The sequence below is a fragment of the Oncorhynchus masou genome, chromosome 29, assembly GCF_036934945.1.
Source record: "Oncorhynchus masou masou isolate Uvic2021 chromosome 29, UVic_Omas_1.1, whole genome shotgun sequence".
In the NCBI taxonomy this organism is placed as follows: Eukaryota; Metazoa; Chordata; class Actinopteri; order Salmoniformes; family Salmonidae; genus Oncorhynchus; species Oncorhynchus masou.
Window position 1 is genome coordinate 57145230 of NC_088240.1, and position 26498 is coordinate 57171727.

At 42.9% G+C, this 26498-nt stretch overlaps 1 protein-coding gene across 1 annotated transcript; it reads left to right on the forward strand.

Moving 5' to 3' along the window:
• The first annotated feature begins 440 nt into the window (after nt 1–440).
• On the forward strand, nt 441–26429 carry LOC135520078 (glycoprotein endo-alpha-1,2-mannosidase-like protein). The gene is made up of 4 exons (XM_064945401.1): nt 441–1056; nt 5089–5198; nt 20917–20993; nt 25339–26429. The coding sequence occupies exons 1-4, from the start codon at nt 561–563 to the stop codon at nt 25973–25975; spliced, it is 1320 nt and encodes a 439-aa protein (XP_064801473.1). The 5' UTR covers nt 441–560; the 3' UTR covers nt 25976–26429.
• Nucleotides 26430–26498: the final 69 nt, after the last annotated feature.

Here is a 26498-nt window from a genome sequence, read left to right on the forward strand (position 1 = left end):
CAGAGAGATTTGATCACTTGACATGGAGGCTATTCTTATTCGAAATGTGCACACTTTCTCCAAGAGCTCATATAATCAGATGATGCTATTGCCTTCATCATTGCAATTGGGGAAAACTAATCAAAATGTGTAATGTATCCATATTTCACATTCTACACTGCAACAAGGTAACGTGGGCTCCTTAAGACAACGATAATATGTTAACCGGTTGAATTTAGCAAGTTAACTCCGCTTGAGAACCTGATAAAGGGACAAATAATTTCACATCACTGAGATCTAAATGCAATGCCAGATTCCACTGCGTCATGCAACGCGACAATTAGGCTTCGTCCGCAATCATGTAGGCTAATAGTTATTAGGCAATTAATCTTAAAGTTATACATTTTCTGCGTTCCTGTATCATTTTCTAGAGTGTAGTAGGTGAACTGTTATAGTATACTGCCTATAGGCTATACGACGTTTGGAGAAAAGCAAGTCTTATCCACATTGCTGACTTCAGCCGACCACGAACCCCCGGTTCACTCCAGCAGGAATCACATCTGAGAGACAATCTACCCGCAATGGCCAGGCTGCGGAAGAAAGCGTGCATAGCTCTGTTTTTATTTACACTCTTCGTTTTTGGAACCATGATGGGTTTGAGAACTCTGAAGCCCAGCGATGGGTTCTCAGACCTGGCCCCGGGGTTGGGAGACCTGCCGATGATTGGAGGAAGGATGGACCGGCGCTCGGTGTCCCAAGACGTCGTCTCCTCCCCGGGGCAGGTGCGCGCCAAAGTAGTTTTATCAAACTCGGGACCTGAAGGAACCATATTTTACGACGTCCACATATTTTACAGCGTGTGGTACGGGAACCCGTCGATGGATGGGAAATACATGCACTGGGACCATGTCCTCGTGCCACACTGGGACCCCAAAATCGCCGCCAGTTACCCGAAAGGGAGGCATATGCCGCCGGAGGACATCGGCTCCAGTTTCTACCCTGAGCTCGGTCCGTACAGCTCGAGAGATCCGGATGTATTGGAGTCACACATGGAGCAGATTGGAGCGGCTGCTGCAGGTAGAGTGCAAAGGTGCAGTGGTTCTTCTATCCTGAAACATACAAACAAGTTTTAACATTCGCATTAGTTTGGTTGCTGCTGTGCCTGTCCAGTTAACTTTAAAGTTTTGACATTTTGTTCAACTTTGAGCACAGCTACAATAGGATCTATATGGGCCAAAGATTTGAATGACTAACTTTGATGCATATAGGCTATATATTCTTCCAGATGTATACTGTGATGGCTCATTTGAATCCATTGCTTGTGTTGCATATTGCTCGTGATGCCGGTCTCCCTTATTCCACCAGACAACCATTCTACTCTATCTTTAGACAGAATAAGTGATGCCTTATGTCTGAGTGATGAAATGTTCCTTCTTACATGCAGTGAGTCTTTAGTCATTGAAAATAAGAATTTGTTCTTAACTGACTTGCCTAGTTTAAAAAATCGTAATGGTGGGTATCTTTCAGTAAACGCATGAAGTGACAGCTCATAAATGTATATGTTGCAGCCAGATAAATTATTGTCCACGCCCTGATAGAGGGGAATATCAAAAACGGTTTCTGTCAAGCAGCCAGCACAGCAGGCCACTGGCACAGACACAGAGTATGCATGCAGCTAATTGATCAAGCCATGTCCACTTGGGTCACAAGCTGTGTGGAATATTTGATTACAATATCTAAAAAGCCATGGTCGCGCGTATTAAAAAGTTATGGCCGCACAATTCATTTTTATTCATTCACTTCTCTTGCACTCTGCCGGTTTATTTCAGCACTCATGTAGTGGACAGCTCTGCACGCTCACCTAAGCCCACCAGCCGCCTTATAAGGGGTGCGTAACCGGTGGCAGTGAATCCAGACGCAGGAGAGCAGAACTTGGTAATAGCCGGAGCAGTTTAATAGCAAAACCAACAGCATAAAAATAACAAGATATTTGGTTTTAAAAAATCCGTTGCGCACCAATAAACACGTGCACAAGCACTTACAGTAAACAATCCCACACAAATACAAGGGGGGACAGAGGGTTAAATACACAACAAGTGATTGAGGGAATTGAAGCCAGGTGTGAGGAAAAACACGACAAAACACATGGGAAATAAAAAGTGGATCGATGATGGCTGGAAAACCGGCGACGCCGAGCGCCGCCCGAACAAGGAGAGGACCCGATTTCGGCGGAAGTCGTGACAAGACTTTTCTCACAGCAGTTTTAGAACGGTGTTAATCTTGACATCCACTTCCAAGCAATCATGAATGTGAACAATTGAACACTTGAATAATATGTGTTTGCTGCTTATCTGTATTTCACTAAGATCGAACATACAAACAGATGAACGTCTGGCCGCGCGAATAGGAAGTCCCCTTTTTACTCTAAAAAGTTATTGAAAATCCATCAGTCAGTAGAAGGAGCCCTTAAGTCTTATAAGATTAGTGGCCATGACTGTTCCCTGCAAAGGTCAGCACTGAAAACCATAACTGGAAGTGGCATGTACATTGTCTGAAATAAGTAGCCTATATTTTCAACGAAAATTGTAAGCTACTTGTATTGACCAAAATGGGAGTGATGATGCCTTGGAGTTGGATGGGAAAACGATTGATGGGGCAGCCAATCGAGCCATGCTAATGTTGTCTGCCTTCGGCTGAACTGGTTATTGTACACCATCCGGAAAATAATCGTCCCTTCCCATTTCTTTCCCCTCCCTTCCCCTTAAACCGAACACTGTGACAGATGGAACAAATGAGTCAATTTAATTAAAGCCACGGGCACAAAGACCCATAAAAAAATCAAAATAATATCCTGCTTGCAGCGGTGAATGATTCCACTCTGCGAGAAGCCCATAATAAAATGAATAGTGCGGACATAACTTTTTAATACATTTGACCATGGATTTTTTGAAATTGCAATCAAATATTCCACACAGCTTGTGACCAAAGTGGACATGCCTGTCTTGCTGGCTGCTTGACAGAAACCGTTTTTGATATTCCCCTCTATGAGCGCGTGGGAAACAATTCCTCTGGCTGCAACGTAGACATTTATGAGTTGTCACTTCATGTGTGTACTGAAAGATACTCACTCTTACGATTAAAACAGAGTGCATAAAGATTAACTGCATGTAGGAAGGCATTTTTCATCACTCAGATATGAGGCATCACTTATGCTGGATAAAGATACAGTAGAATAGTTGCCTGTTGGAATAAAGGAGACAGAGAGCACGAGCCATGTGCAACGCAAGCAATGTATGCCAAATAAGCCCTAACAGTATACAGTTGAAGTCGGAAGTTTACATACACTTAGGTTGGAGTCATTAAAACTCGTTTTTCAACCCCTCCACAACAAATTAGAGTTTTGGCAAGTCGGTTAGGACATTACTTTGCGCATGACACAAGTAATTTTTCCAACAATTGTTTACAGATTATTTCACTCATATTTCACTGTTTTAGAGGTGTACCTGTGGATGTATTTCAAGGCCTACCTTCAAACTCAGTGCCTCTATGATTGACATTATGGGAAAATCAAAAGAAATCAGCCAAGACCTCAGAAAAAAAATTGTAGACCTCCACAAGTCTGGTTCATCCTTGGGAGCAATTTCCGAACGCCTGAAGGTACCACGTTCATCTTTACAAACAATAGTACGCAAGTATAAACACCATTGGACCACGCAGCCGTCATACCGCTCAGGAAGGAGACGCGTTCTGTCTCCTAGAGATGAACACACTTTGGTGTGAAAAGTGCAAATCAATCCCAGAACAACAGCAAAGGACCCTGTGAAGATGCTGGAGGAAACAGGTACAAAAGTATCTATATCCACAGTAAAACGAGTCCTATATCCTATAACCTGAAAGGCCGCTCAGCAAGGAAGAAGCCACTGCTCAAAAACCGCAATAAAAAAGCCAGACTACGGTTTGCAGCTGCACATGGGGACAAAGATTGCACTTTTTGGAGAAATGTCCTCTGATCTGATGAAACAAAAATATAACTGTTTGGCCATAATGACCATCATTATGTTTGGAGGAAAAAGGGGAGGCTTGCAAGCCCGAAGAACACCATCCCAACCGTGAGGCACAGGGGTAGCAGCATCATGTTGTGGGGGTGCTTTGCTGCAGGAGGGACTGGTGCACTTCACAAAATAGATGGCATCATGAGGTTGGAAAATTATGTGGATATATTGAAGCAACATCTCAAGACATCAGTCAGGAAGTTAAAGCTTGGTCGTAAATAGGTCTTCCAAATGGACAATGACCCCAAGCATACTTCCAAAGTTGTGGCAAAATGGCTGAAGGACAACAAAGTCAAGGTATTGGAGTGGCCATCACAAAGCCCTGAACTCAGTCCTGTAAAAAAAATTGTGGGCAGAACTGAAAAAGTGTGTGCGAGTAAGGAGGCCTACAAACCTAACTCCGTTAAACCAGCTCTGTCAGGGGGAGTGAGCCAAAATTCACCCAACTTATAGTGGGAAGCTTGTGGAAGGCTACCCGAAACGTTTGACCCAAGTTAAACAATTTAAAGGCAATGTTACCAGCTACTAATTGAGTGTATGTAAACTTCCGACTTCAACTGTACATCTGGCAGAATATGTAGACTATATGCATCAAAGTTAGTCATTGAAGTCAGTGGAACTCTTGAGGAATGTTGGCCCATAGAGATCCTATTTTAGGCCTACAACTGGCAGCGATCACATCAATAAGTCCTTCAAGCCAATCCAGAACCCTTAGGGGATGTAGGCAACTATCACATATATCAATGTCAACATCACACTGACCAATACGACTTAAAATGGTGTAACAGGGACATCACGAGGTTCAGGATTGGGTATCAGAGATGTGTGGTCATTGAAATAGAATGACTAGAATGGACAATCCCATTAAAGTCAATGTTCTGTGATAGGTGGACCAGCAGCCATATTGGGTGTATTGTAAAATTGCCATGCTATGAGCAGCTTTTCCCTTTCTAGTCATTTTATTTCCACATTCTAGTAATTATATTTCTGTGTGGGGTATAGCCAACCTGAAAGGTTCTGTGTGGAGACTTAGAGAGACTTGTCCTGTGTGGTCTAGGGGTGCTGGTGCTGTCCTGGTATCCTCCGGGCCTGGCCGATGACAACGGGGAGCCCACAGAGGACCTGGTGCCGGCCGTCTTGGACGCTGCTCACAGACACAACCTCAAGGTAAGGAACAGACAGACAGACAGACAGACAGACAGACAGACAGACCGACACTTTGCTTTGCTTTGGAATCAGTGGTTGGGATTCACGAGCTCTGGATAAGAATGTGTGCTTTGGTAAGGAATCTTCCAAAGAAAAAAGTTACACAACCAACTGGTAAACATATCCTAATACTGTACAATAGTATTATAATACACAATAGTGTACCATTACTTCAAACAAGTTGATAGCCAAGTGTGACTTGACTTTGAGCAGGCAGCGGGGAGGGAGGATGAGGACATCTCTAACGAAGAGCAGAGGGGACATAATAAAGCTGCCGGCGGGAACTGTTGTTTATGGGATGAGCAGGGAAACACATCAGGGACTACTACATGACCTATTGCCAAATTAGGTCAGAAAATGCCATCCCAGAGATAACGACTGCGTCAACGTCGACACGTCGAGTCCCCTCTGCCTGCTGTCACGGACTGCATTGAAGCTCATGAGCCTTTTAGAGGGCCCCTTCTTCGTAATTCGATATGTGTAACATCGGATGGTAGATGCACAGTAGATGCAGCAGAGACATAGTAGCTTTTCAAGATGTTCAAAGGAAAAAAAGATACACCAAGTGAGCTGTACTGGCTTGATCCGGCAGCATCTTGGATGGCATAACCGATATATAAAAACAGCCACACAGCTGTTTGAGTGGTGTGTATCCATTCACCCTGAGTGGTTGGAAGTGTGTGAGAATGTGTCTAAGACACTTTAAGGCAGTTTAAGTGGTGTACATTATGCTGAATTTTGGAAACAGCATTTTCCTTCAATCTAGAGCAATAATTATTATGCCTAATTCTATGTAAAAACAATATATATTTTTCTCCATAGGTTATCTAAGCATACCTCTTTATGTGTGTGGTCCCTAATTATGATTAAGCGTGGGCTTAAAAATTAAGTTGAGTATTTCATTTAATATCTGAAAAATAAAAAACAGGACAAATCTGAGGGGGCACTATGGGCAGAACACTTCCGGGTATCTGTGTGTCAGTAGACAGCTGTGCGGCAGGATGACTTGCATTTGTGTGTGTGTGTGTGTTTATTTGAAAGATCCATTGCAGCTGTTTTTATCTCAATAAAATCACCATACTGTGATTGTTTTCAATTAAAATGGTCAAAAAGAAACAAAAATAGCTTCTTATCAAAGAGCAATTTCTCAAGCAAGAATATTGCTAGGACTGTCTAGGAGGGAAAACCATAAACTACCTGTTATTGGCAGAGGTTTGGAACTCTTTCTTATTGGTCTATTAATTAACTCATTTACTGTCTGGTGATGTTTTTATTTTTTTTAAATTGAACCTTTATCTAACTAGGCAAGTCAGTTAAGAACAAATTCTTTTTACAATCACGGCCTACCCCGGCCAAACCCGGCCAAACTGGGCCAATTGTGCGCCGCCCTATGGGACTCCCAATCACGGCTGGTTGTGAATCGAACCAGGGTCTGTAGTGACACCTCTAGCACTGAGATGCAGTGCCTTAGACCTCTGCGCCACCCGGGAGCCTGGTGATGTACCAGGCAGGCCAAATCTCCATCCTACAGCAACAGGCTGAAATTTCAGGCGGTCTTTTCAAATAGGTCTTACACTAAAATGGCATTATCATGATTTTCACAATTTCACCATATTATTCCAATCTAGAAGAAAAAGAAACGCACACCTATTTTAGGCGAGGTGCTGGCTAGCGGAGTCGAAAACTTGAAAATAAAAGAGAGCCGCACACTCTAGGAGCTCAGATGCAAAAATGTAATTACCAACGTTTCGACAGCCAAGCTGTCTTCATCAGGGTATAGTCACAAACACTGCGGGATGACTCGTTTATATAGTGTCAAAAGACACAGGTGTCTGTAATCATGGCTAAAAGTGGCCTAATATCATTGGTAAATTCTCAAATATTAAAATGCCATACAAAGAACACTATACAAACAACAAATGGATAGCATACGATCATAAATTTATTTTCGGCTACACAAGCAGACAAACCATATATTATTGAAATATATATAAAACACAGGAAATCACATTTTTGACTGCATTGGGCCTTTAAAGACTGCTCAGGGGCATTGCGAGCCTCGTGCCTGTGTGAATGAATGCGGACTGAGCGCAGTGTGACAAGAGCGATAGGCTTGAGCTAGAGCCTCTTTCTCCAGCCGCGTTGCATCGATAATACACTCTCTGTGTTTGCTCAACACACGGTCACATTTAAAAAAATTGAGAGCGGATTTGTTTTTGTGTTTGCATGAGAATCTCTGCTACATAAAAATCATGCAAATAATACGATTTTCAAAATGTATATTTATAAGAGCACAAGTCCAGAAAATAAATGTCTGTTGTACGTGTAATGTTGTGAATGTTATTCCGTAATCCAGTCCGTGTATTTGTACAGAAAGATTCCAGTTCCATGTTTTACACGCAACAGATAGTTGTGCTAGGAAGCCTTGTGAATAACCATGTAATGCCAGCGTACTCTAAGTAAAGTTCAACTAAACTATATCAAACTCCCAGACCTCAGTTCTTATAAGCATAAGTAATCAAACTAACAGTACAGAGGTTATAGTTCATTCTGAAGGATTCTTATTGGATTATACAAAAATATTGCAGCTTTACTGAGACAAGAGAGCAGTAAAGAAATAAAGCCAAAGTAGGGAAAGATAACTTTAACAAACAACAACAAAAGTGGTCCCAGCCACTTTTTTTGTAAACAGCTAAGGGATGGGGCCTATATGCACTGTAAGTGAACACCCCTTCAAATTTGTGGATTTGGCAATTTCAGCCACACACTTTGCTGACAGATGGATAACATCGAGCACACAGCCATGCAATCTCCATAGACAAACATTGGCAGTAGAATGGCCCGTACTGAAAAGCTCAGTGACTAGGGTGCCATCTTTCCAATAAGTCAGGTCGTCAAATATCTGCCCTCCTAGAGCTGCCCCATTCAACTGTAAGTGCTGTTATTGTGAAGTGATAGGCCACACAAGCTCACAGAATGGGACCGCATAGTGCTGAAGCACGTAGCGTGTAAAAATCATCTGTCCTCGGTTTCAACGCTCACTATCGAGTTCCAAACTGCCTCAGGAAGCAACATCAGCACAATAACTATTCGTCTGGAGCTTCATGTAATGGATGCCAGGAGAACGCTACCTGCCCGAATGCATAGTGCTAACTGTAAAGTTTGGTGGAGGCGGAATAATGGTCTGGGGCTATTTTTCATGGTTCGGGCTAGGCCCCTTAGTTCCAGTGAAGGGAAATCTTAGTGCTACAGGATTCAATGACATTCTAGACGATTCCGTGCTGTCAACTTTGTGGCAACAGGTGGGGAAGGCTCTTTCCTGTTTCAGCATGACAATGCCCCCGTGCACAACGCGAGGGCCATACATGGTTTGTCAAGATCGGTGTGGAATAACTTGACTGGCCTGCACAGAGCCCTGACCACAACCCCATCGAACACCTTTGGGATGAATTGGAACACTGGGATGAATTGCAACCCAGGCCTAATCGCCCAACATCAGTGCACGATCTCACTAATGCTCTTGTGGCTGAATGGGAGCAAGACCCCGCAGCAATGTTCCATCATCTAGTTGAAAGCCTTCCCAGAAGATTAAAGGCTGTTATAGCAGCGAAGGGGGGACCAACTCCATATTAATGTCCATGATTTTGAAATGAGATGTTCGACGAGCAGGTGTCCAATACTTTTGGTCAAGTATTGTATTATTATTTTAAAAGTCCAAAAATGGATGTACCAATCTGAGATTGACCCTTTAATAACCTTGTTATAGAACATTTAGAGTGGTACTCTGCAGCAGTATCCTATTCAAGTGCCCACTTTCCCCTGACCACATTCTCCCTCTCCCACTGCACATAAGGACATCTATTGTTGGAGTGCCTTTAGTGCAAAATCTTCACAAACTGCTGACCGTAGAAAAATATGTCTTGGGTCTCTAATAATTTTTAGCTACGAAGCAACAAAAAAAAATTATAATGTAAAAGAGGCCCTCTTGCACTACAATCTTCCTGGAATTTTATGCAAAGACAAGGCAGATTAAAATGTATAATTTTGCCTCCTCTTTCACACCAATATGTAAGACAGCGTATTAGCAGTAGAATGCATTATCGCTCTGGGTTGAACCCTAACATAAGCTCCATGGGCATAACTTGTCCCATTGTTATCAATGCATGACTTATGCAAAAACATGTAAGCATATGGATTTCAAGTTAGGATTCGGCCCTTTATACTCAGTGGCAGCATCCCACCATGCATTTCACTTCATCGTGGGGCTCTTTGACTTGCATATACATTCTATTGTACTCCTTCTGAGGGATCCTTAGTGGCAAAAGTGAGCAATAATTTGAGGTCCCAATGTGTGTAGCCTCTTAAAAGGAAATGTGAATGTTGTACATGAAAGATAAATTCTGTTGTATTTCATGGACACAAACAATGTTGTCAAAGAAAGAGACTGGAAGAGAAAGTCTTTAGGGGCACCAGCGTGAAGTGTTTTTCACTGTTGCAGGTGAATGTATGACATGGTACCTGCTCAGTCAGTCCATCTCTCTGTTAATCAGTCTTGTCATCCCTCTCCTGTCAGATCTGTCGTGACGGAACTTCTCTTTACAGTCTGACCTGAGGTGATCACAATGAGCGGAGGCTACAGAGCCTTCATAACTTGCTGCTTGACAGAGCAATCTAAGGGAGCTCTGTGTGTGACGTGGTCTGAATAACAGCAGACAGTCCCGAGACAGACATGCTGAATCTTCACAGTCTGAAAAAGCCTTAGAAACACTGGCCAGAACAGGTCTAGACTAGTCTACCAGGGATGTGGGGTCATCAGCGATTGGATCGTCTCAAACCAATCAGAGTATCAAACCCACGTGCGTTCTGGCTCTAGCCCAACTCATCAGTTTCTGGACCAGTCAGACGGCCCGAGTGTTCACATTCGGTGAAGGGTTGAGGAGGTACTCAGGGATATGCGGGGGTGACGGTCCCATGACTCAGTTTTCCTCCCTGAACAATCCGGGTCCCAAGGGGCAGGAAAGTAGGACATGTTGCACAGCAGCAGCAGTGCAGAGTTGCCCATGTGTGGGCAGGCCATGCTGTCAGGCACACTTCCCCATCTCCAGATGCCCAGCACAGCATGCAGCTTCCATCTTCCATCTCACAAGACTTTGCTTGCATCCCAACACCCTATTCCATTCATAGTGCACCAATTATGATGGGCCCTGGTCAAAAGTAGTGCACTACAAAGGGACTAGGGTGCCATTTGGGGTGCATGGTTAGTGTGCCTGCTAAACTTTGATGTTGATGAGAAGTTGACAACCATAGTGTGTAGAACCCTACTGAAATCAAACTAATATAACCGAAAACGGTCTTGGAAGTACGAAGCGGCAACATCTCATGATAAGTTCAATACTGTATGGTGTTGACTGTTTTGAAATGCTGTCTGGGTAGTTTAACAGACGGTTGAAATCCCCTCCTAAGGGCCTGTTACAGTGCATTACTTTGTTTTCGGCTCGATTCAGCCAATTCTATGCTCTGGTGATGGTGATAGGGCTGGGTCTGTCTGTGAGAAATGCTCTTGGTTTGCTTGGGTCTCTCATTTCCGTCTAAATTGCTGCTGTGTAATGACCTTATGTGTCTCGGGTGGAAAAAGAGCGGGCTATTCCAGAGGCGGCAGTCATCTGCGGTGAGCGGGAGTGGAGATGGTGACAGCTCTTTTTCTTAGGGAGAAATAATTAGACAGAGAAACGGCAGGCTTTAAAAACTATAATGACTTTTTTTTCGGCCGAGTCACTCAGCTTTCAATCTAAGTTATTAGCACAGAAAGAGTTGTAATTTCCCTCTAATGATACCTTGCCTCGAGACATTAATCAGATTATGGAGAGTTGTTCCTACACTTATTGCCTTCGACACTGATATCAGACGAGTGGCCTACACAGCCATAGTGAGCTACCCTGACACAGGGGCTCCAAATTAAAATATATTTTCATCCGACACTGAAGCACTTAGCTGCCACCATTAGCGACAACAACGATTTTCTCCCCATGACCACATTTAACTATACAGGACAACAGTTTAAAACTGCCTTGCCTCCCATCCCTCGCCAGCACCACTCCAATCCATTAGCACATTTTTGTCCCAATGTCATGGTGACACTTTGAGCCCTTGGTGTCACCAAGTTACATCACCACGGCAACTGGTGAGGAAGCCCCAGTAGCCACTCACTTTCATTTCAATACTGCCATACCCCCTACTCCAACCTATCCCAATCTAATGCACTATCTTGGCTACAGTCCCTCTCCATAATAAGACAAAGACAATTCACAGTCATGACAAATACAAAACATGCATAGCCTAACAATGTGTAAAATGTTTAGCACTTTATTCTCCATAGTGAATGGTATCCTAACAGCATCATGACAAGTCTTTTTATAGCATAAAAGACAATTCCCAGTCATGAAAAATGCACAACATGCTAAACCTACAACATGTTTAGCACTTTAATCTCCACAGCCCATGGTAAACACTAGCTAACCCCATAATGACAACAAAGTATTTTATAGGGTAGTGCTACTGTGTCTTGGCAGACAGAACCAGGGAGTGGCGAGGCAGAGCTCAGACAGGAATTTAATCAAGCATCAGGTGGGAATGATGGATCTACAACAAAAGCAGCAGACTTATGTTAGCAAACTGGTGAGGTGTTGCTGCTTCCATTCTATTATGGCTCTATCCATCCAGTTTCCTTCTTGCTGGGTCCCTGGGGAACCAGTTGTGGGAGAAGAAAAGTGGTCCACTTCGATCATATATAATTCAAAGTAGTGAAATTCTCCACACTTACTCTTAAAAATGCAAGTTAAGCATTTTTGTATTTGTTTCGTAGCCACTCTGTTCCTCATTGAGGAATAGTACTATGATTCACTGGGCTTTAGTGGATGACAAATTACCTTGGGATAGATGTGTCAGGTTATTTGTCATGGCACAACACCAGTGCTGAAACAGTCATTGTCTGAGACAATCCTATAACACAGTCTGTAAAGGTTGTACAACATATTAACACCACCACTGTGTGCTTCTATTGTCTCATATGGGGACATTTCTGTGCACCCACTTCGTCCACTTCCGAGAAATGTGACTGTTGCGAAAGCCGCAGCTACTCTTACTAGGGTCAACACAGAACATGAAACACAACATAATACAGAACATTAATAGACCAGGACAGCTCAAGGACAGAACTCTGTATATTTAAAAATGTCACATAGCCTACATACAGTATCAATACATACACACCAAATATCTAGGTCCAATAGGGGAGAGACGTTGTGCCGTGGGGTGTTGCTTTATCTGTTTTTCTTTAAACAAGGTTTGCTGTTCATTTTAACAATATGCGATGAAGGGAGTGCCATGAAATAATGGCTCTATATAATACTGTACACTTTCATGAATTTGTTCTGGATTTGGGGATTGTGGCATGCCTGGTGGGGTAAGTGTGTGTGTGTCAGAGCTGTGCGTGAGTTGACTATGCAAACAATTTGGAATTTTCAACACACTAATGTTTCTTATAAAAACAAGAAGTGATGCAGCCAGTCTCTCCTCAACTCTTAGCCAAGAGAGACTGGCATCCATAGTATTTATATTTGCCCTCTGATTACAATGAAGAGCAAGACGTGCCGCTCTGTTCTGGACCAGCTGCAGCTTAACTAGGTCTTTCTTAGCAGCACTTGACCACATGGCTGGACAATAATCAAGATAAGACTAAACTAGAGCCTGCAGGACTTGCTTTGTGGTGTGGGGTGTCAAAAAAGCAAAACATCTCTTTATCACAGACAGACCTCTCCCCATCTTTACAACCATTGAACCTATATGTTTTGACCACACCGGTTTGTAATCTTAGGTAACACCAAGTAATTTAGTCTCCTCAACGTGTCAAACAGCCATACCATTCATTACCAGATTCAGCTTAGGTCTAGAGCTTAGGGAATGATTTGTACTAAATTACAATGCTCTTAGTTTTAGAGATGATCAGGACCACTTTATTACTGGCCACCCATTCCAAAACCGACTGCAACTCCTTGTTAAGGGTTTCAGAGTCTTCATTAGCTGTGGTTGCTGACATGTATATGGTTGAATCATCAGCATACATGGACACACGGGCTTTGTTGAATGTCCGTGGCATGTCATTGGTAAAAATATAAACAAGTAGGGGGCTAAGAGAACTACCCTGCGGTACACCACACCTTACATTAGAGAAGCTAGAGAATTTTCTATTTAAGAAAACACTCAGAGTTTTATTAGATAGATGGCTCTGAATTCACAATATAGGTTGAAAAGCCATAAAACATAAGTTCTCTCAACAACAGGTTATGGTCAATAATATCAAAGGCTTCACTGAAATCTAACAGTACATCTCCCACAATCTTCTTATTATCCATTTCGTTTAACCAATCATCAGTCATTTGTGTCAGTGCAGTACATGTTGAGTGCCTATCTCTATAAGCATACTGAAAGTCTGTTGTCAATTTGTCTACAAAGAAATTGAAATATTATTTGGTCCAACACAATTTTTAGAACCAGTAAAGGCTGCTTTACCACTCTTGGGTAGTGGAATGACTTTCTCTTCCCTCCAAGCCTGAGGACAAACACCTTCCTCTAGACTCAGATTAAACATATGACAGATAGGAGTGGCCATAGAGTCAGCTACCATCTTCAGTAGCCTTCAAATCTAAATTGTCAATGCCACGACATTTGTCATTATTCAGTGCTAAAAATGTTTCTACCTGTCACACACGAACTATACACAATTCAAACTTTCAATGCTTTTCTTTCATTATTCGTTTTTTATGCATGAATACGATGGCTCACTGTTCGTTGTTGACATATCCTGCCTAAGTTTGGCCACTTTGCCAATTAATCATGCAAATAATTGGCAACATCAAATGGTTTTGTGATGAATAAGCCATCTGCTTCAATGAAAGATGGAGTTGAATGTGTCTTTCTGCCAATAATTTAATTTAAAGTACGCCAAAGATTTTTTTCCATCGTTCTTTATATCATCGATCTTGGCTTCATAATACAGTTTCTTATTCTTTGTGTTGAGTTTAGTCACATCGTTTTTCAAATTGCAGTAAGTTAGCCAGTTAGATGTACTGCCAGACTTATTAGCCACTCTTTTTGCCCCATTTCTTTCACCCATACAGTTTCTCATTTCCTCATCAATCCATTGCGACTTAACAGTTCTAACAGTCAGTTTCTTAACAGCATGTTTATCAATAATTGGAAGAAGCAGTTTCATAAATTCATCAAGTGCTGCATCTGGATGCTTCTTATTAGTCAGTTCAGACAAACAAATATTTTTACATCATTCACATAAGAGTTACAGCAAAAACCTTTGTATGATCTCTTATACACTATTTTAGGCCTAGCTTTTGGAACCTTGGTTCTTCTAGATATAGCCACTATCTTGTGATCACTGCATCCAATGGGTAAGAATACAGCTTTAGAGAAGAGTTCTACAGTATTAGTAAACATTTGATCAATACATGTGGATGATCTTGTACCTGTAGTGCTTGTAAACACCCTGGTAAATGGACTAATAACCTGAACCAGATTACAGGCACTGGTTACAGTGAGAAGCTTCCTCTTGAGCAGACAGCTTGATGAAAACCAGTCAATATTCAAGTTCCAAAGAAAGTAGACCTCTATGTTTACATCAAATACACTATCAAGCGTTTCACACATATTATTTAGATACTGACTGTTAGCACTTGGTGGCTTATAGCAACAAATCAAAATAATAGGCTTTAGATGAGGCAGGTGACCCTGGAGCCACACTACTTCAATAACACTTGACATGAGATCTTCTCTAAGCATTACTGGGATATGGCTCTGAATATACAGTACCAGTTAAAAGTTTGGAAACACCTACTCATTCCAGGGTTTTTATTTATTTTTTACATTGTAGAATAATAGTGAAGACATCAAAACTACAAAATAACACATATGGAATCATGTAGTAACCAAAAAAAGTGTCAAATAAATCAAAATATATTTTATATTTGAGATTCTTCAAAGTAGCTGTCACATTTGTCGTAAGAACGAGACCAAGGCGCAGCGGATGTTGAGTTCCACATATTTATTGCAAAGTGAAACTTAAAGAAAAAACAATAAATCAATAAACAAACAACTAAACATGACTATGTGGTGCACACGCACAAACACAAAACAATATCCCACAAATACAGGTGGGAGAAATATCTACTTAAATATGATCCCCAATTAGAGACAATGATTAATGGCTGCCTGTAATTGGGAATCATACAAAACACCAACATAGAAAATATAAACTAGAACACAACATAGAAATTATAAACTAGAATACCCCCTAGTCACGCCCTGACCTACTACACCATAGATAAACTAGGGCTCTCTGTGGTCAGGGAGTGACAGTAGCCACCGTTTGCCTTGGTGATGCTTTGCATACTCTTGGCATTCTCTCAACCAGCATCATGAAGTAGTCACCTGGAATGCATTTCAATTAACGGTGTGCCTTGTTAAAAGATAATTTATGGAATGTTCCTTCTTCATGCGTTTGAGCCAATCAGTTGTGTTGTGACAAGGTAGGGGTGGTATACAGAATAAAATCTAATTTTATTAGCCACATGCGCCGAATACAACAGCCTTACAGTGAAATGCTTACTTATGTGTCCCTAACCAACAATGCAGTACAAATAAGAATAAGAAATAAAAGTAACAAGTACAGTGGGGAGAACAAGTATTTGATACACTGTCGATTTTGCAGGGTTTCCTACTTACAAAGCGTGTAGAGGTCTGTCATTTTTATCATAGGTACACTTCAACTGTGAGAGACGGAATCTAAAACAAAAATCCAGAAAATCACATTGTATGATTTTTAAGTAATTAATTTGCATTTTATTACATCACATAAGTATTTGATACATCAGAAAAGCAGAACTTAATATTTGGTACAGAATCCTTTGTTTGCAATTACAGAGATCATACGTTTCCTGTAGTTCTTGACCAGGTTTGCACACACTGCAGTAGGGATTTTGGCCCACTCCTCCATACAGACCTTCTCCAGATCCTTCAGGTTTCGGGGCTGTCGCTGGACAATACGGACTTTCAGCTCCCTCCAAAGATTGTCTATTGGGTTCAGGTCTGGAGACTGGCTAGGCCACTCCAGGACCTTGAGATCCTTCTTACGGAGCCACTCCTTAGTTGCCCTGGCTGTGTGTTTCGGGTCGTGGTCATGCTGGAAGACCCAGCCACGACCCATCTTCAATGCTCTTACTGAGGGAAGGAGGTTGTTGACAAAGATCTTGCGATACATGGCCCCATCCATCCTCCCCTCAATACGGTGCAGTCGTCCTGTCACATTTGCAGAAAAGCATCCCCAAAGAATGATGTTTCCACCTCCATGCTTCACGGTTGGGATGGTGTTCTTGGGGTTGTACTCATCCTTCTTCTTCCTCCAAACACGGCGAGTGGATTTTAGACCAAAAAGCTCTATTTTTGTCTCATCAGACCACATGACCTTCTCCCATTCCTCCTCTGGATCATCCAGATGGTCATTGGCAAACTTCAGACGGACCTGGACATGCACTGGCATGAGCAGGAGGACCTTGCGTGAGCTGCAGGATTTTAATCTATGATGGCGTAGTGTGTTACTAATGGTTTTCTGTGAGACTGTGGTCCCAGCTCTCTTCAGGTCATTGACCAGGTCCTGCCGTGTAGTTCTGGGCTGATCCCTCACCTTCCTCATGATCATTGATGCCCCACGAGGTGGGATCTTGCATGGAGCCCCAGACCGAGGGTGATCGACCGTCATCTTGAACTTCTTCCATTTTCTAATAATTGCGCCAACAGTTGTTGCCTTCTCACCAAGCTGCTTGCCTATTGTCCTGTAGCCCATCCCAACCTTGTGCAGGTCTACAATTATATCCCTGTTGTCCTTACACAGCTGTCTGGTCTTGGCCATTGTGGAGAGGTTGGAGTCTGTTTGATTGAGTGTGTGGACAGGTGTCTTTTATACAGGTAACGAGTTCAAACAGGTGCCGTTAATACAGGTAATGAGTGGAGAACAGGTGGGCTTCTTAAAGAAAACTAACAGGTCTGTGAGAGCCGGAATTCTTACTGATTGGTAGGTGATCAAATACTTATGTCATGCAATAAAATGCAAATGAATTACTTAAAAATCATACAATGTGATTTTCTGGATTTTTGTGAAGTGTACCTATGATAAAAATTACAGACCTCTACATGCTTTGTAAGTAGGAAAACCTGCAAAATTGGCAGTGTATCAAATACTTGTTCTCCCCACTGTAATTAAAGAGCAGCAGTAAAACAACAATAGCGAGACTATATATAGGGGTGTACGGGTACAGAGTCAATGTGCGGGGGGGGGGGGGGTGGCACAGGTTAGTCAAGGTAATTGAGGTAATATGTACATGTAGGTAGAGTTATTATAAAGTGACTATGCATAGACGGGGGGGGGGGGCAATGCAAATAGTCTGTGTAGCCATTTGATTAGATATTCAGGAGTATTATGGTTTGGGGATAGAAGCTGTTTAGAAGCCTCTTGGACCTAGACTTGGTGCTCTGGTACCGCTTGCCGTGCGGTAGCAAAGAGAACAGTCTATGACTAGTGTGGCTGGAGTCTTTGACACTTTTTATGGCCTTCCTCTGACACCGCCTGGTATAGAGGTCCTGGATGGCAGGAAGCTTTGCCCCAGTGATGTACTGGGCCAACCCCACAACCTTCTGTAGTGCCTCGCGGTCGGTGGCCAAGGCAGTTGCCATACCAGGCAGTGATGCTCTCAATGGTGAAGCTGAGGAACCTTTTGAGGATCTGAGGACCCATGACAAATCTTTTCAGTCTCCTGACGGGGAGAGGTTTTGTTGTGACCTCTTCACGGGTGTCTTGGTGTGCTTGGACCATGTTAGTTTGTTGGTGATGTGGACACCAAGGAACTTGAAGCTCTCAACCTTCTCCGCTACAGCCCCATTGATGAGAATGGGGGCATGCTCGGTCCTCCTTTTTCTGTAGTCCACAATTATCTCCATTGTCTTGAAGATAGACCTCTTTGGTAAAAGACCAAGTCCATATTATGGCAAGAACAGCTCAAATAAGCAAAGATAAACGACAGTCCATCATTACTTTAAGACACGAAGGTCAGTCAATCTGGAAAACTTCAAGAACTTTGAATGTTTCTTCATGTACAGTTGCAAAAACCATCAAGGGTTATGATGAAACTATCTCTCATGAGGACCACCACAGGAAAGGAGGACCCAGAGTTTCCTCTGCTGCAGAGGATAAGTTCATTAGAGTTACCAGCCTCAGAAATCGGCAATTAATTGCATCTCAGATTGCAGCCAAAATAAATGTTTCACAGAGTTCAAGTAAACAGACACATCTCAATATCAACTGTTCAGAGGAGGCTGGGTGAATCAGGCCTTCATGGTCGGATTGCTGCAAAGAAACCACTACTAAAGGACACCAATAAGAAGAAGAGATTGCTTGGGCCAAGAAACATGAGCAATGGACATTAGGTCGGTGGAAATCTGTCCTTTGGTCTGAGGAGTCCAAATTTGAGATGTTTGGTTACAACCGCCGTGTCTTTGTGAGACACAGATTAGGTGAATGGATGATCTCCGCATGTGTGGTTCCCACCGTGAAGCATGGAGGAGGAGGTGTGATGGTGTGGAGGTGCTTTTCTGGTGACACGGTCAGTGATTTATTTAGAATTCAAGGCACACTTAACCAGCATGGCTACCACATCATTCTGCACCGATACAACATCCCATCTGGTTTGCGCTTAGTGGAACTATCAGGCTGTGTAAGGCTAATTGACCAATAAGGATGGAATGCTGCATCAGATGACCTGGCCTCCACAATCACCCGCAGAGTGAAGGAAAAACAGCCAACAAGTGCTCAGCATATGTGGGAACTCATTCCAGACTTTTGGAAAAGCATTCCAGGTGACTACCTCATGAAGCTGGTTGTGAGAATGCCAAGAGTGTGCAAAGCTGTCATCAAGGCAAAGGGTGGCTACTTTGAAGAATCAAAAATATATTTCATTTGTTTAACACTTTTTTGGTTACTACATGATTCCATGTGTTATTTCATAGTTTTGATGTCTTCACTATTATTCTACAATATAGAGAATAATAAAAATAAAGAAAAAACCTGTGTCCAAACGTATGACTGGTACTATATATAGCAACACCTCCCCCATAAGCATTCCTTTCTTTTCTATTGTACTGCGGCTACTGCCGTATCATCAAAGCAATTATCTAAGTGAGTCTTATAATTGGCTAATATATGAACATTATCTGATGTAAGCAAGTTATTGATTTCATGAACCATACTTCTAAGGCTACATATGGGCTATTTTCAGCCCTTTCCTGGGTAGCTTCTCAGAGAAAGACACAATATCGAAAAGAACAAACAAAGAAAGGGAAAAACAACAACATACACTTAGCAGTCCATTAATCAGTTGGTGTGTGTAAGTGTGTGTGTATAAGTGTGCTGTGGGGTTGAAGCTACAAATCCATAGGCTTGGCTCTCTCATCCCTTTCAGGCTTTTGGTAGGGAGGGTGGACAATGAGCCTGTCATATTGGATGGAAGCATAGCCCCACGCACTCTGGCAGCTTTCATGGCCGGGATAAGTTATTTTCTCTTCAGGTGCACAGTTGCAGGATAGTCCTCGTTACGGAAGATGTACATTCCTCTCAAGTTCATGGCTCTTTCCAGAACCGCTACCTTGTCCTTGAACCTCAGAAACTTGATGACTATCAGCCTGTGACTGTCACCTGGGCTGGAGGTGAGTTTTCCAGTCCCGTGGGCGTGCTCCAACTCAATCGTCCTGTGTTCCATCTTCAGTTTCTCCGAGATAATTTCACTCACTTTGTCGTCAGACTCCGTCCAGGTCATGCGGAGATTCTGCAATTCTATCTACAACAACGTTGTTCCGCCTCAACTGTCCTTCGATATAATCTGATTTCTCCGTCATTATCACGGATTCACATGGGGCGGCAGGGTAGCCTAGTGGTTAGAGTGTTGGACTAGTAACTAGAAGGTTGCAAGTTCAAACCCCCGAGCTGAAAAGGTACAAATCTGTTGTTCTGCCCCTGAACAGGCAGTTAACCCACTGTTCCTAGGCCATCATTGAAAATAAGAATTTGTTCTTAACTGACTTGCCTAGTTAAATAAAGGTAAAACATAAAAAAACATACAGAACCAATGTCCTCTCTCAAATGCTTACAGTTGGTTGTCTTCTTGCTGCTTTCCTGTTTAAACTCACCAAGCAGACCCTGGGAGAACTACAAACTGTTCTTCTATTCAGATTATGTTATTAGTGGACTCCACCAGTATTTGGACACAACAATTGAAGCTATTTTCTTGTTGTAACAACTGCTTATTATAATGGCGGTATAATAATGGCTGTCATGCTCCTCCTGAATCCTTAGGCTTTGAATAACTCTCAATTAGACCCAAGGGGCAGCTGAACACAGCCCAGCTCCTGTCACCTTTCCAAATGTGAATATTCTCTAGAGTTTGAGTCAATACAAACTCATCACCTTAGATGGTTGGGTTGGCTGCATAGACGCACTTACAAATATGTGACAACAATGGAATGATTGGAAAGCCGTGGACTAAGATGTTTTTCATTTTCTTCCCAGGTTGCATTTCACCTCCAGCCTTACAGAGGGCGGAGTGACCACAGTGTCCATGACAACATCAAGTATATCATCGACAGGTAGGTGTTGTCTTTGTTTAAAATAACTTTAAACTGAAGTGGACACAAAGTAAAACCTTGAACTTTCCTGTTGAAACAGTAGTTTTCAGACAACATAGACCCTTTTAAAGGACAGACACAGTTCACTTCAAATCAAATTCTATTGGTTGTTTACACATGTTTAGCAGATGTTATTGCGGGTGTAGCAAAATGAACTGTTCCAACAGTGCAGTAATATCTAACAATACACACAAATCTAAAAGTAAAAGGATGGAATTAAGAAATATTAGGATGAGCAATGTCGGAGTGTGTGTGTGTAATATATATATATTCTCAGGCAAAAAAATAAACGTCCTCTCACTGTCAATGGCGTTTATTTTCAAACTTAACATGTGTAAATATTTGCATGAACATAACAAGATTCAACAACTGAGATACACTGAACAAGTTCCACAGACATGTCACTAACAGAAATGGAATACTGTGTCCCCGAACAAGGGGGAGGGGGTCAAAATCAAAAGAAACAGTATCTGGTGTGGCCACCAGCTGCATTAAGTACTGCAGTGCATCTCCTCCTCATGGACTGCAGTTCTTGCTGTTCTTGCCGTTTCTTGCTGTGAGATGTTACCCCACTCTTCCACCAAGGCACCTGCAAGTTCCCAGACATTTCAGGTGGGAATGGCCCTAGCCCTCACCCTCTGATCCAACAGGTCCCAGAAGTGCTCAATGGGATTGAGATCTGGGCTCTTCCCTGGCCATGGCAGAACACTGGCATTCCTGTCTTGCAGGAAATCACGCACAGAATGAGCAGTATGGCTGGTGGCATTGTCATGCTGGAGGGTCATGTCAGGATGAGCCTCCAGGAAGGGTACCACATGAGGATGAGGGAGGAGGATGTCTTCTCTGTAAGGCACGGCGTTGAGATTGCCAGCAATGACAACAACAACAACAAGTCCGATGATGCTGTGACACACCGCCTCAGACCATGATGGACCCTCCACCTCGATCCCGCTCCAGAGTACAGGCCTTGGTGTAAAGCTCATTCCTTCAACGATAATCGCGAATCCGACCATCACCCCTGGTGATACAAAATTATGACTCATTCGTGAAGAGCACTTTTTGCCAGTCCTGTCTGGTCCCGCGACGGTGGGTTTGTGCCCATAGGCAATGTTGTTGCCGGTGACGGCAACAGGTCTACAAGCCCTCAGTCCAGCCTCTCTCAGCCTATTGCGGACAGTTTGAGCACTGATGGAGGGATTGTGCGTTCCTGGTGTAACTTGGGCAGTTGTACTTGCCATCCTGTACCTGTTCCGCAGGTGTGATGTTCGGATGTATCGATCCTGTGCAGGTGTTCTTACACGTGGTGTACCACTGCGAGGACAATCAGCTGTCCGTCCTGTCTCCTTGTAGCTCTGTCTTAGGCGTCTCACAGTACGGACATTGTAATTCATTACCCTGGCCACATCTGCAGTCCTCAAGCCTCCTTGCAGCATGCCTAAGGCACTTTCACACAGATGAGCAGGGACCCTGGGCACATTTCTTTTGCTGTTTTTCAGAGTCAGTAGGAAGGCCTCTTTAGTGTCCTAGGTTTTCATAACTGTGACCTTAATTGCCTACTGTCTGTAAGCTGTTAGTGTCTTAACGACCATTCCACAAGTGCTTTTTCATTAATTGTTTATGGTTCATTGAACAAGTGTTCAAACACTGTTTAAACCATTTACAATGAAGATCTGTGACGTTATTTGGATTTTTACAAATTATCTTTGAAAAACAAGGTCCTACAAAAGGGACATTTATTTTTTTGCTGTGTTATATATACACAGAGTTGAAGTCAGAAGTTCACATACACCGTAGCCAAATAAACTGAGTTTAAATGTTTCACAATTCCCAACATTTAATCCTAGTACAAATTCCCTGTCTTAGGTTAGTTAGGATCACTGCTTTAAGAATGTGAAATGTCAGAATAATAGTAGAGAGGAGGATTTATTTCAACTTTTATCTCTTTCACATTCCCAATGGGTCAGAAGTTTACATACACTCAATTAGTATTTGGTAGCATTGCCTTGAAATTGTTTAACTAGTGTTTAATGTTTTGGGTAGCCTTCCACAAGCTTCCCACAATAACTTGGGTGAATTTTGGCCCATTCCTCTGACAGAGCTGGTGTAACTGAGTCAGGTTTGTAGGCCTCCTTGCTCGCACACACTTTTTCAGTTCTGCCCACAATTTTTTTATAGGACTGAGGTCAGGGCTTTGTCATGGCCACTCCAATACCTTGACTTTGTTGTCCTTAAGCCATTTTGCCACAACTTTGGAAACATGCTTGGAGTCATTGTACATTTGAAAGACCTATTTGCGACCAAGCTTTAACTTCTTTACTGATGTCTTGAAATGTTGCTTTAAATTTTCCTTTCTCATTGTGCCATCTATTTTGTGAAGTGCACCAGTCCCTCCTGCAGCAAAGCACCCCCACAACATGATGCTGCCACCCCGAGCTTCACGTTTGGAATGGTGTTCTTCGGCTTGCCAGCACCCCCCTTTTTCCTCCAAACATAATGATGGTCATTATGGCCAAACAGTTCTATTTTTGTTTCATCAGATCAGAGGACATTTCTCCAAAAAGTACGATCTTTGTCCCCATGAGCAGTTGCAAACCGTAGTCTGGCTTTTTTATGGCGGTTTTGGGGCAGTGGATTCTTCCTTGCTGAGCGACCTTTCAGGTTACGTCGACATAGGACTCATTTTACTGTGGATATAGATACTTTTGGAACTGTTTCCTACAGCATCTTCACAAGGTCCTTTGCTGTTGTTCTGGGATTGATTTGCACTTTTCACACAAAAGTACGTTAATCTCTAAGAGACAGAATGCGTCTGCTTCCTGAGCGGTATGACGGCTGCGTGGTCCCATGGTGTTTATACTTGCGTACTATTGTTTGTACAGATGAACGTGGTACCCTCAGGCGTTTGGAAATTGCTCCCAAGGATGAACCAGACATGTGGAGGTCTACAATTTTTTTCTGAGGTCTTGGCTAATTTCTTTTCATTTTCCTATGATGTCAAGCAAAGAGACACTGAGTTTGAAGGTAGGCCTTGAAATACATCCACAGGTACACCTCCATTTGACTCAAATGATGTCTATTAGCCTATTAGAAGCTTCTAAACCCATGACATTATTTTCTGGAATTTTCCAAGCTGTTTAAAGACACAGTCATTAGTGTATGTAAACTTCTGACCCACTGGAATTGTGATACAGGGAATTATAAGTAAACAATTGTTGGAAAAATGACTTGTGTCATGCACAAAGTAGATGTCCTAACCGACTTGCCAAAACTATAGTTTGTTGACAAGAAATGTGTGGAGTGGTTGAAAAACGAGTTAATGACTCCATCCTAAGTGTATGTAAACTTCTGACTTCCACTGTACATACACAAAATGGGATGTATAGACCAGTGACGCCTATAAATCAGGACATAAATCAATTCAATGTAACAGTGATAGGTTTAGGCTACTACATGACACTCAAATTTTCCCTATGAATCATGAGGTTGCTACAACCTAGCCTTTGAATGAAAGTTTACAACGTAGGTGCACACAGGTTGAGAGACAAATTTGTAATGCACACTTATGCCTGCATCTAGCCGATATGGTTTGTATTCAATAGTCTAACAGTTGCAAATGAGAGTTTCCATTGGACAAATTCAAGTACGTTTATCCCCGTTTTGTTCCATTTGCTAGTGACAGTGACTAAGTTCAGGGTAGGGTACTGGGCGGAGTCCAGCTAGTGATGGCTATTTAACAGTCTGATGACCTTGAGATAGAAGCTGTTTTTCAGTCTCTCGGTCCCAGCTTTGACGCACCTGTACTGACCTCGCCTTCTGGATGTTAGTGGGGCGAACAGGGTATGGATCGGTGGCTGAGGTCCTTGATGATCTTCTTGGCCTTCCTGGGACACCGGGTGCTGTAGATGTCCTGAAGAGCAGGCAGTGTGGTTCCGGTGATGCGTTGGGCTGCGGACGGTGCAGTTGTCATACCAGGCGGTGATACGGCCTGACAGGATGCTCTCAATTGTGCATCTGTAAAAGTTTGTGAGGGTCTTTGGGGCGAAGTCAAATTTATTCAGCCTCCTGAGGTTGGAGACAGCCTCGCACCTTCACCACACAGGGATATGTATGCCGAGGAACTTGAAGCTTTTAACATTCTCGATGTGGATGGGGGCGTGCCCCATCTGCCATCTCCTGAATGCTAAATTACATGTATATGAATCTAGAATGTGCTTCCTATCTTATTAGGTTACTTCTAGGTATTTTTTTCCATGCAAATATTCAAATCTGTACCTATAATCTCCTGTCCATTTATTTGTGTTTGAAGGTACGGGGACCACGGAGCCTTCTACAAGTTCACCTCTAGCACAGGGAATATTCTGCCTCTGTTCTACATTTATGACTCGTATCTGACGCCACCTGAGAACTGGTCTGACCTGCTCCACCCCACGGGCTCCCACAGCTTGCGCGGCACGGCGTACGACAGTGTCTTCATCGCCCTCATTGTGGAGGAGCGCCACAAGCACGACATCCTTGCCGGTGGTTTCGATGGCATGTACACGTACTTCGCCTCCAACGGGTTTTCTTTTGGTTCGTCCCACCAGAACTGGATCGCCGTCAAGGCGTTCTGCGACGGTAACAACCTGTTATTTATACCTAGCGCCGGGCCGGGCTACATCGACACCGCGGTCAGACCGTGGAACAACCACAACACGCGCAACCGCGTCAACGGCCGCTACTACGAGACGGCCTTGCAGGCAGCGCTGAACGTGCGGCCCGAGATAGTCACTATAACGTCGTTCAATGAGTGGCACGAGGGCACACAGATCGAGAGGGCTGTGCCAAAAAAGACGGTGACCAGATTGTATTTGGATTACCAGCCGCACCAACCTGAACACTACCTGGAGCTCACCAGGAGGTGGGCAGAGCAGTTCAACAAGGAGAAAGAGACATGGCTCATGTGAACTGTCACTGTGTGTGTGTGAAAGAGAGAGAAAAATCATGAGTGACTGTAGAGGTTTATGAATGTGTGAGAGACAAGTGCGTAGGAATTGGACTGGCGGAGAAAAAAAAAAATCCTCTTGATTTAACTTTTTTGTTGGCAAAAAAAATTGCATTATGTGGTACATTTGGGATATTCTACAGTTGACACTTATGTGCAACAATAAGCTCCCCATCCTGCTTGCCATGTCTCTGCCCTGGATTTTGTCTCCTGATAACCTCCAGACAAATCCCATCCCTGCTACAAGCATGGATGGACACGTCAATAGTCCAATATACAGTACACTCTGTCCTACTTTGACAAACCACTGCCCAATGTAACCATCTGTTTGGTACAATGCACCCTGGCATGACTTTTCTTTCTGCACAATCCTTAAGTTTTAAAATTATAATTCCAATAAAATAGACCAGGTGACATTTCTAGGATTTGACTTTTATCCACAAGCCTTCTCTTTGTTGGAAAGTATGAGAGAAAAGGACAGGAGA